The sequence below is a fragment of the Channa argus genome, chromosome 11 (assembly GCF_033026475.1).
Source record: "Channa argus isolate prfri chromosome 11, Channa argus male v1.0, whole genome shotgun sequence".
NCBI lineage: Eukaryota > Metazoa > Chordata > Actinopteri > Anabantiformes > Channidae > Channa > Channa argus.
Genome location: NC_090207.1, coordinates 5,240,148 through 5,261,185, shown reverse-complemented (window position 1 = coordinate 5,261,185; position 21,038 = coordinate 5,240,148). Strand labels below are relative to the sequence as shown.

At 38.3% G+C, this 21,038-nt stretch overlaps 1 protein-coding gene across 4 annotated transcripts in view; it reads left to right on the top strand.

Annotated features, from left to right (window-relative positions):
• Positions 1-21,038, top strand: part of srrm4 (serine/arginine repetitive matrix 4) — a 53,224-nt gene that overhangs the window by 17,236 nt on the left and 14,950 nt on the right. For all 4 annotated transcript variants that reach the window (XM_067520907.1, XM_067520906.1, XM_067520904.1 and 1 more), the window contains exon 2: positions 15,442-15,576. In XM_067520907.1, the coding sequence (XP_067377008.1) occupies positions 15,442-15,576 (135 nt within the window). The remainder of the gene's footprint in view (positions 1-15,441; positions 15,577-21,038) is intronic.

Here is a 21,038-nt window from a genome sequence, read left to right as displayed (position 1 = left end):
TGAAGCCCTTATTCCAACTTTGCCATCGAGAAATCATATTTATGTATGACCTTTCGTTGTCACTGTGCAATGAAAAAGTGATATTCCCAAAACAAGCCAACAAAGCTTAATAAGAATACACTGCTTACTTTTTAGCATGTAAACTTAACGATTATACGTAATAAAATAGTATTGAATAAAAAGGGATGCAGAGGTTCACAGGGATATTTATTCGTTGTGTGAAGTTTTCAATAAACTCAAAAGTAGCAGCCCCCATGTGAATACAGATTTTCATGAGGCCTCCTCTGTTTTTTATAATCTGCTTTGCTCAAAATGTAGCAGGATGAGCCTAACCTTCTTTCAAACCCCGTCTCCTCCAGCTCCCCACTTCCTGCCCTTGAGTCACTTTTACGCTCTTATGCTCACTTTTATGCTTACAGAATTTCTGTCACAAAAGGCAGAGATTCAAGTTTATATCTATACCCAGTTCTCAGCCACTGCTCTTTAGTTCACTCAAGGAAGGCTTGCGTTTGCCAGCAAGGTGACAAAAAAAATGCTGTCAAGATGCTGAAGATGTTTGAAGCAGCTGACAGGCTTTGCGCCAGATGCCTCATACATGCCTGGAGGGATTATTTTTGAACATATCTTATTTCCCAATACCTCTTGTGCAGTGGAAAACCTTATGAAATATGCAATTTATAATATTACGCCTGTTTACTTATGTTATGAAGCAGTGATGCTTTTCAGAGAGCTCTCAAAATAGATCAGAAATCAATATGGTCGGTTTGCCTATGTCCTGCCACACTGATGAAATATGTTTTTACCTTTGAGTTATTGCATTGGAATTCATAGACAATCGTTTTGGCCATTTGGTTATAATGAAGAAATATATAAAGTTAAATCTTGTATTTTCATATTTTTACTGATCTCATGTGAAGTGTTCTTAGATTTCCTAGAGAATAAAAGAAGTTAATACTAACTAGCGAGAGCTAGCTTGTTCTGACCTTTACATTTAATGCAAGCTGTTTTTGTTTGTATTAAAAAAAAAACAAGGTTCATTAGTTGGTTACAAAGGTGGTGGATGTTGTGGCTTTCGGGGAGAAATCCCTGAGCCCCTTTAAAGACAGTGCGCCCTGAAGTTGTTTGCTAAATAGTTTTTATAAAATCTTTCCCACAGCGGGTGAAGTTGGTTCTGTAATCATTGTAAAGGCCAAGCAGCTGTGAACTCGACAAATTTAGTTTTCACAGGTCACTTTTCACTTCTTCTGATATTGATATTAATACATTACAGTACATGCAGCCTGACTTATGCTGCATGGTGAATCCATTAAACTCCACCTTTGGCTTTGAGGGGGATTATCCTTTAATAAGGTTTAAGCCAAATTTAAGAAGACTCTTTAATTAAGCCAATCATTTCAAGCCATGTGGCTGATTTTTTTTTTGTTTTTTTTTAATTAAATGTTATTACAGTTTTCTGTTTGTCACATCAACCTTCAACCTAGATTTGTTTAAAAAAAATCTGTCTAAAGAAGCTCACATGTTTTTCAATTACTTGTTTTTACTACATTATGGTAACTACAATGAAATATATGAAAAGATATACAGTTAAAAAAAAATGAATAAGCATAAGAACACCTATTTGTCACTTTTTATTTAGTCTTATTGTTTCCTCCTGGGTAACGAAGGTTACGTGGCTAAATAAATCCCCTTGGGACCTTGAAGGCTTTTGGCTTCCCACACATTATAGATAATGGAATAATTCACTTGTCCTTGAGGCCCCTCACCAAGCCTCCATACAGAACTTCTTATTGGGTTGCCAGCAAATTGAATGAACCTCCTTTCCATAAAAAGGTAATGGACTCCTTCAGATAGCCCTCTAAATAACATGGACGGTTGGGGGAGGTGAGATGAACCAATTTATTATCTGACTCTGAAGAAGGTGCATACTGAAGGCGAAGGTCACTCACTCATTGATCTGGGCTCCCCTGTAGGGAAATGGTAATTGTGTGTACCAACATGGACCGAGGTGACCTCCAGCTAACACCGGGGGCAGATTTGAAGCCCTCCTGTGCATGTGTTCTGTTTATTTATGAATATATTTAAAGTGAACAGATTTTATTACACATAAATTGATTTCAAATGTACAATATGTCATGGAAAATGCAGTAAGCTGAGTTACACCAACCAAAATCATGATGTCGGTCCACAACATCAGTCTTCCAATTAATTGAGGGCCACATCGATAAAATTTCCATTTCTTATCTACCTCTGCCAGTACAGCTTCAAGGAGAAAAAGACCTACAACTGTGAGTCATATAAAATGTAGGTTAATTGTAAGTGAGCACTTAAAGCTGTATATAATGAAAAGTGTCCATCACAACCTCATAGTTTAGGTGATATCAAAAAAAGTCATTTATTTATTTATTTATTTACTTCTTTCTAGCTACCAACAGTCCAAACCTAAAACCTATGACCTCCCTATTACCAAAGACCATTGGCTGTAATCTTTGTGGAGTGTTGACAAGCTCACAAAGCAACACAAAGCAGACAATGTAGAAACACAGAAATCAACAAAGATGTAACTTTTCCCATGGCTGAAGATTTCTTTAAAAAAAAAAAAAAAAAAAAGGAAATCCCAAGAAGAGCTCAAAGGCCATCATCACTGCACCTTGTGGGAAGGCTTTTCATGCTCCTTGTCAGGATGAGTAAACACTGCATAAAATTATGGACCACCATGCCTCCTTTGATTATACAATATTGTGTTGGCTGCTCTTTTTATCTTTGACAGGCTAATGGCATTTCTTTCTCAAAAATCAGATCAAGTCTACAAGACAGCCAGCAGCACCCACACTGATTAGCATCAAGGGGGAGAGGTGGGCGGAAGAGGGTGAAGTCGGTGGGGGGGCTTGATTGCTCTCTGTAATCATCACGATTTGCATGCTATGCACCGTTTTTAAGATGATTATTTTAGATGTGAGTGCCAGGTTGCATATCTGAAATGAGTCTCTTTGAAAGCAAAAAAAATGATATGTAACGCTTGTAATCACCTGCACACACTCCTACATCCATATAAATATACAGTCGTAGAGAGCTAGTAGCATGGTAATACTTATTCTACAAATCTGTGTCAGCTGTAGAAGTGAGGATCATTCTCTGTAGTGGACATGGTGCAAGAATGTTGTAAAGATGATGCAAAGTGTGCTGTGTGATAACTGTGATAGACAGTGTCTAAAATAGTTTCTCCAAGGGCACTGGAGAGACACACCATTGGAGAAAAACATCAGTGATAAAGAAAACGTGAAAAATGCAGCTGAGTAAACAGAAAATAAAAGTAGAGAAAGTGAAAGATATTACACTGAGGATATGACAGCCATGGCCCATAAACAGCCTACAGGATGCAGCAGCAGATGTGGGAGGAGGCCCTGACGTTGATACAACACAGACAGCCTGTGTTACAGGACTGTGGAGCCTCACTTGCAAACCCAAAAAGACTTAAATAGACAAAGGGAGAAGGTTAAAGCAGCACGGAAATGAAGACGAGCAAGCCTGCAGCTCTGATACACGCACACAAGGAAAGTGGTGAGTTAGCTGACTGGAGATTGCAAATGATGCTAATCATTGAGACCCATTTATAGGATCCAAGTGGTGGTGGCTGGAGCTGTTGAATGCTGTGCATACCATCTGCTTGTGCAGCACACCTGGTAGGTGGCGGAAACTGAACAATGATGAAAACAGGAGGAAAGATCACAGGGATTGTTCACCTGTTCATGTCTCCACGCTAGAAGCGGCATGATAAAACAAGATAAAAGTGCACAGTGCCAAAATTTTAATGAGCACACACGTGAGCAGGGAGAAAAAACAGGTCTCGTGAAATTTGAGGTTTGTGATGCTTGAGCATTTATGCTATTTATTTAACTTATTTATTCTGCTTTATTCCTACCTTTTTAAATTATACTTTAACATCTTTCTTGGTTTAAAAATTAAATTTTATTACTCTGTTATGGGAAAGATCAGATTTATTTTTAATTTAGAATGTATTGAATTCCATGATTCCAACTATCACCTTAAATGTTCAGAATCTTCTGTCATTTATGATCCAGGTCCCTGTTTGTAGTGTATATTGGACATTGGAAACTGGAGTAAAATCCAGATGATACTTTGTGCATCATTTTTAACCTCCACAACTTTCTATACCATATTGACTTCTACAGTATGAGGGCACATCAATCTACAGGCCAGATAAAAGGAAAAACCTTAGTCCATTTTCTATTCTCCTGACATGGATTTTTTTTTTTTTCATGTGGAAACAAATTTTGTGGTCATGAGCAGGGCTTTGTTAATAATTCACATTTATTTTGCACTGTAAAGGGGCATCACAGCTGAGAATGAGGTTGAAGAAAAGGACAGGGAGATGGAAAGTCGAAAGCAATTTAACATGTTGGTTCATACTGAACCTGTTCTCTAATTACCAGCGTATATCTTGATCTTGTCAGGACTTCCCCTCACTCTTTCTCTCACACCAAGGTGTCGATTGGCCCATTGAGCTTCATTCTCCCTGTCGTGGCCGACCGTAAACCTGATATGTTTACTGACACAAATTGGTGTGGAACTCCTGCAGCTCATTAAGACATGGTGGTGGGATGGAAATAGTAAAGTGTAGGTCCCAGTCGGTTTTTCTGTTGAGGTCTGTACATCCAGAAACCCCTTAATGCTGAGAAGTATTTCCACAGAGCAACTGCAAGGAAATGTGATGGTGGATAATTGGAGTCAGAGGTGGGAGAAGGCGGTTCAGAAGGTCCTCCATGCACAGAGCTGCTGTATGACTACCGGCCTGTCAAAGCACATTTTAAATTAGCTTTGCTGTCATGGAACGAGTTCTTTGTGTTTTTCTTTGCAGTTACGGGTAAATATTACTTGTTTAATTGGCTGATTAAGTTTCAGCCAGGTGGCAGCTCTCTTTTCTCTCTATTAATTGGGAGATGTGGTGTAGTTCTTCTCACAAGAGTTCTTTAATACAAGTCCAAAATTCTTATCTAAATTGGGGCAAATGAAATGCGATAATGTCCAATCATGAACCCATCTGTCAGCTGCTGTTTGAGTGAGCAAATTACTATTCACTGGGAAAAATAGGTCTGCTTTCATAGCATTCACTTGGAGGTCTATTTCCTCAATTCAGCCCTTTCTTCCAAGACTCCACTCTGTGTCTTTTCTTTGGTCAAACTCTGCAAAAACACCTTCTGCCAGTCACCCAAAGGCTTTTTCCTCCGCAGCTTCCTCGTGATGCATTGTTCCTTTTTTGGTGTCATAGTTGCGCTAATTAAACACAGGGTGTGCAATGATCATTGCTCGCTGCACTCCACATACATTAGCATCTGCAGAAGGCTCTGGGAGTAATCGCCTTCACACAGGAAGAAGTGCAGTGAGGAAGTGTGCCTCACAAGCTGCTAATTAAACCCAACTGCTTCTATTCCTTTGCCATTACACAAAGAACCCTCTAATCACTTAACTCGATTTGGAAGCTAGCAATTGATGCACACGTAAGCTTTGTGATGCATGAGGAGGAAAGACACTACCAGTTTACATGTCAACAGTCTTGTTTAAGAAAACCGTATGATATGACCAGTTTTATTTTTATTAATACTTCTAATGTTAAAAATTAGAACCACCTTTTCTTATATTGCCCTCCAGGACAACTCCACTGCTTTGACCTCAATAATAAACACATAGTAGAATTATGACCTTTCTTACTGTTTCAACCAAGAAATTGTGAAATTATAGCAGTGAGACAAGTTTTGTTTTGCGTGTTGTTTTTTTGCTGGGGGTGCAGTGATTATGCCCTTGGGAAAATCCCTTTGTTCCTAAATCTGAACTGAACTGTTGCTGTTGGTCTTGGCGATTTGTCCTGCATTGAAGTTTACTATCTTGGATATACTACTTCTCAGACCAAAGGAGATTGTAACAGGGATGAAATGTAAAGCGGCAGTTACAGGGGATGTTGACATGCTTTTCAGAGCTACAGGCTACATCTCCCATGGATGTGCTGCCTGAACTGGAAAACATTACCATGCAGACAGCACACATACATGTGGCCATAGTTGACATCTTAATATTCAATAAGACATTGTCTACACAAATCACACACACTGTGCAGCAGCAGCAGCATGTCTTATGAGGACGTTATTCAAATGTTAACATTTCTCAACATTTGTTCCTACAGTACAAGTCCTCCCCCTCAGCATGTATAATGAAGCACAGCTCTAACAGCTCTCGTGAATCTGAGCACTAGCTCTTTGATTTGATTTGATTTGATTTGAGCTCTACACAGAGAAGGCAAATAGAGAGTGCTGCCAACGAAATCCGGCAGGTTTACTCAAGTCAAATAAAGCCTTTAGGCTATGATTCACTGGCTATAAAAATGAATTTATTTTGCAAAAAGGTCCGTCCTCCAGTTGATGGTAGTGAGTTCTCATTTACATAGCTCTGGAGAACAACATTTAGAGATACTTAAACTTTATAAAGACTTTCTAAGTTTCTAAGCTCTAGCTTGGTACAACTCTAAAGTAAATTGAACTTTAAACTGAACTGAATTTTGTAGTAATGGTTTTTCTTTTCTAGTGTTATGAATTACTATTTCCTCAATTAGTACTTTTATTACCTAAATAGACTATTGTCTTCTTAACATGCATTTTTTTTTTAGATCAAAAGTTCTGATTATATACTGTATCTATTTGATAGAGATGATCTTTCAATGTTCAATTTACTTTTTCAAAAGATTTCAATTCTCATGGAACTTAAACAGAAATTTAAAAAGGACTCAAAACTGACTTTTATAAAGGTGCTTTTAACTAATGTATCTTTTTACGTCACATTACACGGCTGTGGACATATTATGAGGAAGGATTTTCATTTCTGTAGGACACAAAGCTTGTACTTCATTTCAGTAAGGCTTGTGACAGAATCCACAAAATTGGTTAGAGGAGCCTGAACCTTATGAGCAGCTAGGTCAGGACTGAGGTGACAGTTTTCTTGTATCAATGCCACTTCAGCCTCACTTGGAAGAGAGGGAGCTTTGTCTAGTCCACACTATTCTAGCCTAATCCACCTCATTAAAACTGTCAGTAAATCTCTACATATTATAAAGGAAAAATCTTGCACTTATAACTACATTAGTTCAGTTTCGTGTAATTATTACTTTTAGAAAATTAGCTCTGTGAGTACTTCTTTGAGTGGAAAACAATGATGTATGTGATTTGAGGTCATGGAGTTTCTGTATTATTATGCACTGACATTTGATCACAGGCTCACATTCACACAAACTATCCCGTAGTTTGACACAACCGCTCATCAAGAATGGCTTGAGGTTTAATGATGGCTTTAGGCAAATAATTTCACCCTGGTATTGAACAGCCTTTGGTGCTCTGTGTTCTAATCATTCAAACACAGTTTCTATTAAGATTTTTGACATGCTCAGAGCTGCCTAATCACCCCGAGTAACCTTAGCTCCTGAGTTACAGTGCTTAGGTAAACACTTCCCTGGCCAGAGGCAGAGGTCCTTGCCAATTAACTAATTTGTTCTGTTTGAAAGTTATTGCTGCCCGAGTGCAGACTGCTTTAATTTGATTGATGTGTAGTTCACCAAGTGGTGAATTTTGTTGTAATTACTCTTTGTGCTCACTGCGATAAGGAAATTAATCAATCCATTATGTTGCTCCCATTTTATTATCAGGACCAATAATTGAATAAACCAACCTCACTTGTCTTCAAAGTCGCTGTGGCTAGTGACATACTCACCCACTGGAAAGGTTAAGGGGCTTTATGTTGCTGATTGACTGACAGTGAGGCCAGGACATGTAAAAACAAATAACATTTACCAAATGAAAATAACATTTACTTAAGTAAATGTACCAGTATCAGAAAGTAAAAATACGCTTTTACAAGTATATGGCCTACGTTCAAAATTCTGTGTAATAGAAAAATCTGCTTTAAGTATCAAAAACAAAAACTCTTTTGACTGACACTTTTGGACTTTTGTGAAATATTATGTCAGTGTACATATTTTGGAACAATTACTTAACAGACCATCTGAGAACTTGTGCAGGAAAACGTCTGTTACAAAGACATCTCAAACCTATGACAAGGGGCTTTGACAACCTGTCGTAATTTTACAAGCCCAGAAGGCTGAAAGGTCTTAGTGAAAGGTTATTGCAAATAAAACATTTCTAGGTGTAAAATACACCTAAAGATCAGAAAAATACAATATTTGCCTCAAAAAACGGAGTAGAAGTGCCATAAATACTGGTGTGAAGTGCTAGTATCCCAAAACTGTAACGTATATGCACTTAAATGCACCTATGCTGAGACTGTTCTCCTGTAAAATATGTCTACATATTTCAGGTAATTTGTACCACCTGCCAACAATGACCAAAATATATTTATTACTGTTTTGACTATGTGTAGCTGCTTTTGTGAACATAATCCGATGACTTGGTAATAGAACACACACATGTTTTTAAAGGCGAGGCAGCTGTAGATTGATGGGTCAGTACAGTGCAGGAGACCAGTGATAGTCAAATGTGTAACTATTGCAACCAGTCCTGTGATGCACAGTCTTGTGTCACACATGATATTAAGGAAGCAGTGGGTTTTAAAGGCAAACCACAACTTGTTTCTAACCCCTAAACAGTAGTTATACTTACACTTAAAGCTGGGGACACCTGAAGACTAGCAATGACTTCCAGAGACTGGAAAGTTCACACAACAGACTGTTTCCATAAGTTATCACAGATTTCTAATATTTGACAGCCTGGAAGGGGGCACACACCTGATAACCAGTTAAACTGTGGGTAACACACTTAATTGGTCAGTATTATGCTGAATACAGATGTAAGATTCAGAGTAAACTTGTAAAGAGTGGAAATTCCCTGGAGCCACTGGTGGCTCTTAACTGGGGCTGAACATCGATTGGATCTTTGATGTTCACTTCTGTCATTCTGCTTTCGCATAATGCATTGGAAGGGAGGAAAGGCGGCCAATTTGGGGCTGACCTCAGCCGCACAACAAGATTTGCATCTCTCCGTGCAATGTATTCTGGCAGGAGTGTCACAAAAAAAACCTCTTACCTATCTGCACACCTTTTGGAGAGGATATTTTCTAACCCATTAGAACATAAACAGCACATTTAATATGAAGAGATTTGTTCCAGGGAACATCAGAAACACACTTTTCACCAAGGCAGCAATGCAAACTGGAGTAATTTCATGGCAAGTGTTTTGAAGGGTTACATCTAAAGTTACCGTTTATTTTATTAAAATGCCAGCTCATTTAAATACTAGTTCCTCCTGTATTTCCTAATGTCATTTCATCAACCCAAAGCTCCTAGAATAGGAATATAATGACATTATCCTCAAGTGTTGAAGGCAGCTTTAATGATCAAGTAGTTGGATCTTTTTTGCTCAGCGTGCCTAATTGATTGAGACTGCTTGTTTGTGAGCACGTGTCGGTCTGGATGATTACCTCAAAATCTCTTGACATTTATTCAATACCACGTGACCTTAAAGTATTGACCTTTTAAATTTAAAAGTTTGAACAGCATTTTACTGCCTTAAGAGTAAGCTGTGTAAGGAATGTGTTTGATTTGGGTGGTGGTAAAGTTGTTTGGATCTGAAACTTGGAACATACACTGTGTGTAAAACAAAGCAAAATGTCTTGGAACTGACCTGTTTGCATTTTAATTGTGGTAGTAGATCATCTCTTCCCGTGATAACTATGTTAACTATCATTTCTCCTATAATAACGATAATCAATTGTTCCTGGTTGCTCTGACAGGAATAATGTGCAGTTTATTAGCCTCACTCAACCTCACAAGTGGCTGGGGAACTCTTAAATCATCTGCTGAAATGGGGGAGAAAAATAAAAGCATCCTAGTTCTGTACACTTTACTGCCACTTACAAGCATTTCTCCTGATTCCCGAGAGGATGAAGGTCGTGCAAGTCCCTCCTCATTCTCCATTATCAGCACCGTTAGGCTTGAGATGTTTACAAGCTTTTAACTTAGAGCAGAGCTCCTTAAGTGCTAATTTAGACAATTTGGAAACCTTCCACTTTGAATAATTAGGACGTTTGGATTGTTAGACTGGGGACCAGTACACTGTACAGGGTAATGACACTCTGACATAATCGTTTTCTATGAAAAAGTTCTACAGCTAGTGTCAATATTAAATAATTAATGGCATAAAGTATCCAAATTTTGATCTGTATATTCAGAATCACTACGTAATTGTGTTCAGAATTATGTTCTTTTTTTCTCCACATGGAGAAAGAAAAATTTAAAAGGAAAAACTGATTTTTAATTAAAATATGGTTAGAAGGACGTGATTTCTCTCATAAATCGTCTCTCTGGTGTTGTTTTCCTGTTGTTGCTTTAGGCTTAGGTGTATTGATCCTGTAAATTTACCAGAATTGTTATTTACTTGCTCTATTAGGGCAAGATTTCTTGGTACACAGCAGGATGGACCACCTGTGAGGATGGCATGGCAACCAAAATAAAAAGGTTCAACCGGTTTACCGTTTCGAAGCCGGGAACAAAGTTTCAAAGTTGGAGTCGGAGTTGCAAGTTGCAATGCCTCATTTTTAACATTTTGGAAAATACGCTGAAATATACTGATCTGATCTGGTGCCTTATTAAGATTTAGAAGTTTGACAGCTCTCTTTTATGTGTACTGTGTTATTCCTGCAAAGGTAATGTTTTGGGCATTTGGAATGTGGAGCTCACATGTTCTCTTAATTCTGAAGAGATAAGGGATTAAGGACGATAATAAAAACTTACCTTCCATCAACTACAACGTGCTAACACTAAAAGAATGGTGGCACATTTGAAATAATTTGATTTCAGTAAAAGGTGGTACTAAAATATTAAAATATTTCTCAATCAAGTAAACTGTTTACAATGTGTTAAATAGTTTATTATATACAGTATAAATTGTTTAATTCTAAATATTAATAAACCATATATTTAAATAATAGCATTTATGTTTCAAAATCAGAGATTGTAACACAGAATTTATAATTATAAGCAGGGGGCACCAGTGATGACTATTCAAATTTTGGCCGTGACCTGGGCCCCCTCTGTTCATGCCTATTTTGAGAATAGATGAAATCTCAGAATAAGTAATTCTTAACTCTGTCTTGTGTCATCTCAATCTGTTACAAAAGGCAGCTAGACACCATGTTTAGAAAGATAAGGTTATGTTTAAGTGTGTCCCCCTAGATCCTCTATAGACTTCTTCAGCACTGCACACATTCAGATGCCCCAGAAAGACTCCTGGAGCAAACTGTCAAGCAGTTTTCTTTACACACTTTGAGTAAACACTTGATTTGAAATAGCTGAGTGCAGATGAAAACATATTTTGCAGGATGTAATTGGGACAGCTGAGAATGCAATCTGTGTTAATCGCCACTTTGATTGTGACACATTTTTATTGCAAACACAAGATCTGTGTAGCAGTGTTTCTCTGGGTAGTTTAATGGCTGCCTGCATGCTTCTTGCACACCTGTATAGCGTCAGCTGATGTTGTGAGTCTGCTCCCACCGACAGCGAGGCGGCATTGTGTAAAGCAGCTGGCAGATTACGCAGTAGCTCCTGGCAGATATTGTAGCAGTTTATCTTAATTTTACATTGTAAATGGAGTGTGGACAATGAAACTGTACACAAACTATGATGATCCTCCTGTGGCTCTGGCAGTCAATGTTTTATGAATATCTCAGCACAGAGCTTAGAGGTTCAACAAACAAGCAGATGGTTAGAAACAAAATGAAAAGGTTAGATAGGTTGCACTTTATCTGCTGCTATTCTGCACAAACATGCATACGCAGCCCTGTCTTGGAAAAATTATCTTCGCATAAAGCTCGTTTTAAGACTGCAACTAATATTTGTTATAATAAACTCTCAATTATTTCTTCAATCCATAAATTGTCAAAATGTCAGTAAACAGTGAGTAATAGTAATAGCTATCTATCACTGACAGCACAATTTCCAGCAAGCATGTTTTGTCTGATCAACAGACCAGAGAAGCTGAAACTAAAGAAATAAAAAAACAAAAACAAACTCAAGTATTAATCTGTTATAAAAGCACAAATAAAGTTACCAATATTTTTATTATCAAAACAACAAAGTTTCAGGTTTTAATTAGCAATTGTGCATGTTTATGTAAGATACATAGGATAACCAATGTAAATACCTACACATAAAAAAAGCTAAAAAGTAATAACACTGAAAAGTTATTTGACACATCCCTAGACAATCTGTTTACCATTTAATCAATTTTCAGCCTGTCTGAGGCAGTCGGTTAAATCTCCCACTTTTTTTAAAGGCTTTCTAGTATCCTACAGTAAAACAGCAGGACACTGGTTTTTAGCGAACATCATTCAAACATGAATAAATAAAGCATTAGTTGGGGGCTATTTTCACTGGTGAATATTTACAGCATCTGAAAATTATATTTGTGATTGACTCAGAATGAACTAAAGTGCTCATGTTTGTTGTAATGAAAAAACTTATAACCCACTGTGACAGTGTGGCTCACTGATGTGTTTTTAATAGTTTTTTGATAACAGTTGCAACATACATGAATAAGATGTATCAGGATAGAAGAATAAACGTATCAATGCTTTGGGAATTTGTATTGGTTTGTTGACAGTTTGAAAAATATAGAATATCACCAGATTGATCCTAAACTAATAACAGTTGCAACACGTGTAAATAAACGGTTGTCTCAGGTGTCATAGTCAGATGTTAATCCAAACCTCCTGAATATGACTTTTGAATTTTAAAATTGCTGGATTGGAGCAAAACCTTGTCAATGTATTAAATTGAGGCAGGAATAAAATGTCCTGCTAGCAAAGGGATGAGCCATATATAAACATGTTTTATAGTAGATGGTTTTGACACACCAGCATTGCATCTCCATCCGAATTTGAATTTCACAGAGGTGAAAATTACACATTTCTTCTTTAAAAAAAAAACAAACAAGCACAGTCCTTTAGTTTGCAGTTTGTTTTCCTGCACCATCTATCAGTATTTGCTACCTATCCATGTGACGGGGAACAGCAGCATTGTAAGACAGAGCCCCATGTTGAGAGGAGTGAGATGCTCCTTCTGTGACAAAGACAGAAACAAGACCTTGTCACAGCACGGTCTCTCTTCACAGCCTCCAGTGACGATATTAATCATGACTAACGAAGCAGTCCAGATCCTTCCCTCAACGGAGTAACACATGAGAGGAAGAGGTCAAAAGGTCAAAAGGATGGGTTCTATATGTACCTGCAGTGTTCCATTACATAGACATTTGTTTCAATCAGTGACATTCTGACTGTCATATTTCAGTAGTGACTGAAATGGAGATTATCCCAGCCTATGACTCCATTTTACCTCTTTTACGGTAAACAAATCCAGTCAGGATTTTGGAGGATTAGTGTCCAGGTAATTCTTCGTCATCAAGTTCTCCCACTTAATCCTTTCAGTAGTTGCGTTTATTTAAAGCTGTTTGCCAGATTAGTCCTTTGAATTGTCCCTTTAACTACGTTCAGTCACTGCCTGGCTATGAATTACAAGAACAAAAGGGTTGTCCATGCTTGAGAGTGGGAGTGCGTGTGTGTGTGTGTGTGTGTGTGAGAGAGTAAGAGAAAGTGTTGTTTGACAGGTACAAACAGCCCATGATAAATCTAGGTGCTTATAGCTGGGAAATTTTCGCCCATAAATTGCAGGGCCGGATCAAGGGAATGTGCATCCTTGATAGCGAAATCGATTTCATTTAGAACTCATCAACCGTGGCTTTTAAGAGTGACGGCAAATAACAAAGAAGCAGACAGGGGGCCAGTAAAAGGAGCTTTGGGCAACTTTCTACTCCAGCTTTATTCAGGGACAAAGAGAGGAGCATTCAGCAGCACAAACGTTTCAGCCTTTTGTTCTCCTGTGTCGAATAAATTGTGTATTGTTCAGATCTGCAGGAAGCAGGGCACTTCTATTACAGCACAATCAAACATCAATATCTTTTGTAACACTGAATGTGTTGCGCAGACATCTCTCTCTCTCACATAATTGATAGTTACTTTTGATGGGCTGGTTGGTGAATAAAATGTCCCAAAAATTAGATTTTCTTTGTTTTAGTGCTTGTTTTGTCGGATCAACAGTCCAACATCCATAGGTGATGTTCAGGTGAGAACACAATTTCACTACTAGATCTAACAGAAGGCATTGAAGCTTTCAGGGTTTGTTTAATCAGCAGTTTGAGTTTGGCTCGTTGTTTAGGAATTAATGTAGGTCTTACTTAATAGCTGAGGTATAAAATGATAATCTTTTGACTTGAGTTGAGAATCTTAACATTTAACCCCGAAAGAAAGAATCTTTAGCATTTTGGATGATAAACTGACTATTGCTTGCATCACCAGCAACACAAGGAGAACATTAGACAAATCAACAGGAAAATCAAAGGTTCCTCTCCCATCAGCTTCCTTGATCACACTAATAATCCTTCCGGTAGCTGTCTCTATCTCCCCTGTCACCTTTCAAACACACGGTCATGTTGGAGCACCCTGTCTGCCGTTTTACATTATTAGTTAGCTGCCGGGGGCACTCCCTCTTATGCAAAAGCAGGGGAAAATGAAGGTGAGTAAGATATAAAGCGACGGCTCCTGCCTGCTCGTCGCTGAGGGAAGAGGAGGAAGCAGCGTTGACGGCCTAATCTCTGGCTCTGATTATCTTCTCATTACAATCAGACGGGAGCCACTCGAAGAAGAGGAGAATGTGTAATTATGCTCAAATCTCCCATGACTAAAACAGAGGATAATAAGCAGGGCTAGATCTGTGTGCTCACATCTCATCATTCAGTTTATTTAGTCATTTGTTCTGCAGCCGCATTCGACTATGGATGGAGATTTTTGGTAGGTTCAGGTGAAAGTGGTTAAACTAGCAAACACCTGACTTATTAGTTGCGAGCCAGAAAGGATTTGCCTCAAATTTAAAAATGCAGAAAATATGATCTAACATGATTCTTGGTTTTGCTTTTATGTCTGTGTTAATGTGCTTATAATTAAAAATGCACAAAGCCTGGTTTATCAGAAATGGAAGAAAACCTTTTTTATGCACCGTCTGCCTATGTGTTTCCATGTATTCAGGCCAACTGAAGCAAACTACATAACTACATTTCAATTGACACCTTGATTTGAATGGCAAATGGGCGACCTCCAATTTTTATGGAGAATGGCAGGCAATGAGAAATGGAGGGGAATAAAACCCAGGAGATCAGCGGGAATAAGGTTAACCAAGCATGTTAAATCCCCCCACCCCTCACTGTTGTATGATGGAAGCATTAACTGTGGAAGACTTGAAAAGTCTCTTTATATAGAGGGGCTCAAGAGAAAAAAAAGGGGAAAAAACTATATATTTTCTTTTGCTTTTCCTCACAGTTCAGAAAGCGCAGTCTGCCAGCCGCTCAAGACCGATGAGAGGAAATCAGTCGATGGCAGGGTGGACACCGCAGACAGAAATGAATGCATCAAAACAAAGGGACGCAAACATCACAGTCGTCGCAGGGTCAGGAGGTGAGTTGGTCTTTATGCTTTCACAAACGCAGAGCAGCAGCACATCCAAACCAAAAACCAACAGATTGTCTGGACTCAAAGAGCAAGCGATTTTAAAGAGGCAGGAAATAAATCGGTGTTCTTTAAAGTTGGAGGACTGTGGATGGAAGTGATACATTTCTGATGCTTCATAGTTAAAATTATGTTTTTGGAGTTGCTTTTGTAGATTGCAGTGTTGATGATAAAGTCTTTTAACAGTAACTCCTTCAGGGTCTGACTCTCAGTATGAAAACACAACTAATCTCTGTATTCTGGCGTGGGGAATGTAAACAGTCTTATCAGGTCAAGCCCAGTGGAGGAATACAAAGATGTTCAACACTGTGCCATTCAGATCCTCTTTTTCACCCAAAGTTGCTTTCACACACCGAGCTAAGGATAGATTCCAGCCTTCTTCTTCTGAGGTGGGAAAAATCAATTCAAGCAGAATTTAGAAAAAAGAAAGAAACCTTTTAATTAATCTGACACCTTCAAAGCCTTTGCAGTTACAGTACACAGTGGGAAAGCAGCCAGTGATATGTAAAACACTACTGAAGCTGCATCTGAAGTGTTAGAGAGGATCATACACTTGAATCACTTCTCTACGGATGAACTTTACCCAGCGGCTGCTTCGCTTTGTTTGTGAATTTAACAGTGAGCACAGGGAACACACGGGCATGTAGGTTTCTGATAATCATTTTTCTGGTTTGTACGTGCATGAAAATACATCTGATAGAAAAAACAGCAGTAAGACAGATTTGTAATGTTGCGCATTCTTTAAACTGAGAGCTTTTTCTGTTTAATCTACACTAGAGTTCTATGTTTAGCAGCTCCAAATGGCAGCGCGACATTCAAAGTCAGTGGAAACTTAAACACTGAGGAATTAAAAAAAAAGGAAAGTTGACACAGCACCTTATATACTAGAGGTTTTTGTAAAGCAAAGATACAAAATAAGACAATGTATTGTCTGTTTAATAATGTAGTTACTAGATTTGTTGTCTTTTTCTGCTTTTCCTTAAATCTTAATATTGTTTAATTTCAAGTGTCTTTATTTCTTTCTTTATTTCTTCTTAAGATATGCTTAACTTCACTTTAAGGGGATATACTGTGGTATAGATTAAGATGAGTATAGTCACTGAATAGTATGTCCTTAAGTCTAAGACCATCTGATGTAGTTCACTGGAACAGCTGGTAGAGGAAGGGGTGCAGATTTGGTGTAGAGGCTGCTAATAGACTCCATCAGAACTTGTTCAGTTATCAAGTTACGTGGCAAATCAGGCTAAATGGTTAGCAGAACATACAGACAGCTGTTTTTGTAGCATGTTCATAGCAATTAGAGATTCGACAAGCTCTCTGTGGTTAGCACACGCATGTGATCAGGGCAGGCAGAGCTGACGTTACTATTCGACATTCATGCTTGTTTGACAGATGTTTTAAAGAAATACTTTTAATGGCTTTCTATTCGCAGAATTGCATTTGCGCGTAACATTACAGTAAAAAGGTGGTTCTCCCGACTGTCTAATCTCAGCTGGCATTTGTCACATCTGTTCATTTTACTTGGTGCACTCTTTAAGTGCAAATTAAATACTGAAGACGAGTCAGCCTTTCTACTAAGCGTCACTCACACTGTTAAGCATTGCACAAGCGAGGCAACAAGTCATTAATAGCATTTTTTTTTAATTGTGGTAATAAAAGATATTTGCATTAACCTATTAATCACTAATTCAAACAATTTTCATGCTATAATGGAAGATTTCCTTTTCCCAAGAGCCATTGCCACTGACCATTTATGTTTGCAAATACAAATTAGTAGTCCAAGAACAGTTAGTATTTCACACGGCGGTCTATATTTAAGACTACCTGAATTACAAACACATACCATTCACTTATACAGCAGCCCTGTCTCCTAAAATTGCTTTCCTATACAATTAAACTGCAAACGGGATTATGTTTTTGTAGCGAGCGTAATGACTTAATCGTTACGTTACGATCCAGTTTACTTTTGGAATGAATGATACGGTACTTTCATTAAGGGAAAAGGAGCTGGCAGGTGGTTGAGGTGGGAGGGCAGCGGCTGGCGGGTGTATAATGCACAGAACTGTCAAGCCAATGACCCAAGCAGAGTCCAGCTCCAGAGTCCTGTGTCTGGTTTGGTTCAGGCAAAAAATAAAAATAAAAAACTGCTGACTATAAAGTTAAAGTAAGATTGTGGATATGTTTAAAAGCGATACAGGAAAATCTATTTGCGGTTTTATAAAAATGGTTTAACAGTGCTGTTTGTCATACAAACTGGACAATGAACTGTCTAACCTCAGCTGGCATCTGTCAATTTTACTTGGTGCACTATGTATTATGTATGTGTATTATGGCAGAAAACAAAACCAAATATTTTGCTGTAAGACTGAATATTTTGGCGAGCAAAAATATGTTGTCTGAACATTTCATTGATATGTTCAGTATCAACATATTTGGAACTCACTATTTACGTTACATTACAATATACAAATCAGCAGAAAGGAGGGGAGACTGTGCAAACACGGCCGCTAATACCCTGGTTTGAATAGGCTCGTTAAGGTGGGAACAGGGTGGAGGCACAAGATCTAACTATTCCCCAGAAGATTAAAACCACTTCTCACGTCCACCAAGAGGGCACAACCGAAAGCAAAACATTTCTAACCAGGAAAAGAAATCCAGTTGACATGATTCAATCTTCAGATAAATCACCTGCAGTTGATACCAAACCTGTTTTGAAAAATAGCCACAGAATTGAACCCCTAAATTTGTGAATAAGTCAAAACATTGAATTACCAGAAGTCTGGCGTGAAGTTCTCCAGAACCAAAACTAATCCGCCTCATCACAACTGAACTAAAAATAAAACAGCACTTGATGCTAAGTGAGCATTCTTTTTTTATATAATACCATTTGTGTAATGCAGTTATATTTATTGCATTCATGCATATTTGTGGCAAGGAAAAAAGCAACATGCTCTTCCGAAAAATAGACTAAATTTAATATTGAGGATATTCTCATCAGATGTCCCTAAATCCCTATTTCATACACTATTGTTTTGCACAATCACAATTCCCAGTGTAGCTGGCAATTGACTGCTCCCTGATTCCTTCTTTTATTCTCTCCACCTCATCAAAAAACAAAAAAACAAAATACAGTTTCTGCTGGCAAAGAAAAAAAAATGCAAATGCTTGCCTTGTGCTCTCTTTCTACAAGGCCAGAATGGTAGAGGTGTTAATGAGTGACAAAGTGTTCTCATTACTAAGAGAGGGTACTTGGGCTTGGTCTGTCTAATCAGCCCTAATGCATTTCAGTTCCTAATGCTCCCAAACTGCCGACTACACCAAGCACGGCCATTTATTATAGCTAGACAGTCCTCTGCATCCAGTGAAGCAGGCACATAGTCTCAAGAGCTCTGTGGTCGCATATATCAAGGAGAAGTGCAGTTTGTCACTGTCTGGATCAGTTCTGATCATACTCACCTGAGTGCATGACCTGCTGTTTGTGTAACATAAAAGTGCAATTCCTGTAATTAGATGCATAAATGTTGTAGGATTACCCCCCACTCAGCATGAAAGTGCTTAAAATTTGCATTAAGGCAGGACAGATTTGACTTCAGTCCTGAAAAGGTCGCATCCCACTTGACTTCGGAATTAGTTGTTGTTTGACATTTAGTGTAAGAACGTATTCAGTCACAGTTTAGTCACCTGAACAACCGATGATCATCCTTCTGAGTTTGCAGCACCCAGCTACATTACATGGGAAAGTTTGCAAAGGTTCAGCTTTATACAGACCTCTTCTGACTTCCACAAAGTAAGCCTTAGCTAAGTCTCCCCGTTCCCTCTCATCATGTTGTCTCACATGTGTGATGTGTTATACTTTCTAACATCTTATGTCTGTGTAAAGACGGTGTGTAACCTTTTCCATCCAATTCCCACAGAAAGCTTTCAGAATAGCTGTGCGCTTCCATCACTTAATCCTCACTAATCAAGTCAATTTGAGAAATGGTAACTTAAGGGGACTGATACATTTCAAGAAACCAAACAATTCACTTTATGAAGTTGTTGTATCTATTATATCTGTATATATTGAATTTCAATATATATTTCTACCCCTATAAATCTGTCATAAATTAGTTCCTAAATAATTTTCAGTTGTCACTAAGCATTGAGGTAATTTCGTCCAAAGAAAGCAGCCAGCACAAGAAAAAAATGGGATAGGATAATTCAGAGCTCTACAGAGAGTCAGGAAAAACAAAATAGGAGGCTGCTTGGCTGTGCAGCAGGTTGGAGTTCACAATGACTATGAAATGGTAAACTGATTAATATTGCCTGACGTTATATAAGTGACAAATGATAAACAAGATAACTGCTCCTGATCACCATAAAGTAGCTTCTGTGTTGAATGAAAAGGACTGGAAGGACACATCGGTCATATCATCATTTGCTCTTTCATAAAACAGTTCTGTGTGTCAACATGAACCCATATATTTCTGCCTGTATGTCAGTAAATAGGCTTGTCGGTGGAATAACTAATTGCCTCATGTCTTTATGCCAACTCACTCCTCTTTCTTATTTGCTGCCCTGCAATTAATGATGTAAACACATCCATCACTCCTACGTGATATTCACAGATCATAACTGATTTAACCTACACCCAACAACTTTTATGTTCCTCCAACCTTAACATCCATATATTGTAGGTCACAGTATAAAATGGCCATGGTTTGCTGTAGAACTTTTCCATGTCAAAGTCCGGTGTTTTGCCGTCCCAGCTATCCACCCCAGCCTCCCCCCCTACAGACTTTTTTACCTTACAGTGTCACCTGAATTTCTCCTTTGCTCCTGTCATAATTATTACTGCTGCTCACACAAATGACCTATGACGTCAGGATAGATGTAGGGTCGGCTCCTTATTTCCTCCTCACTATCAAAGCTAAGGTGAGGCTGCCTGAGTGAATAATACTCAAAAGCATCTTCTTGCACCTCTTTTCTTTATTCTGTATGACCCTACATGCTCGCTTGCTCCCTCCTGCCTTTGCTTCTTATGTATTTCTGTAAGCCTGTACTTGAAAGGCCCTTTGAATAAGCCTGTGGTGCTTCAAAGGCTTTCATCCTCTTTTCTACATTCTCATTTTCAGAGCAAATAAAGTGGGTCACCTGACAACAATCAAGGTGGTCAAAAAGACGGGATTTGTCGAGTTTCTTTCCGCTGTAATTAACAAAACTATGGGTAGAAGGCGAGCTGAGCACCATGCATAGAAATATGTGTTATGAAAGGCATACTGAGGCATGCAAATGCATCACCATTCTCCTACATTTGCAAGTTACGCTATCAACTAAACAACAACTGAACTTTTATGACGGCAAGATTTACTGCACAACTACTTCTTATTTTATGTTATAAACTGAAAAGAGAGTGCATGTATATTGAAAAC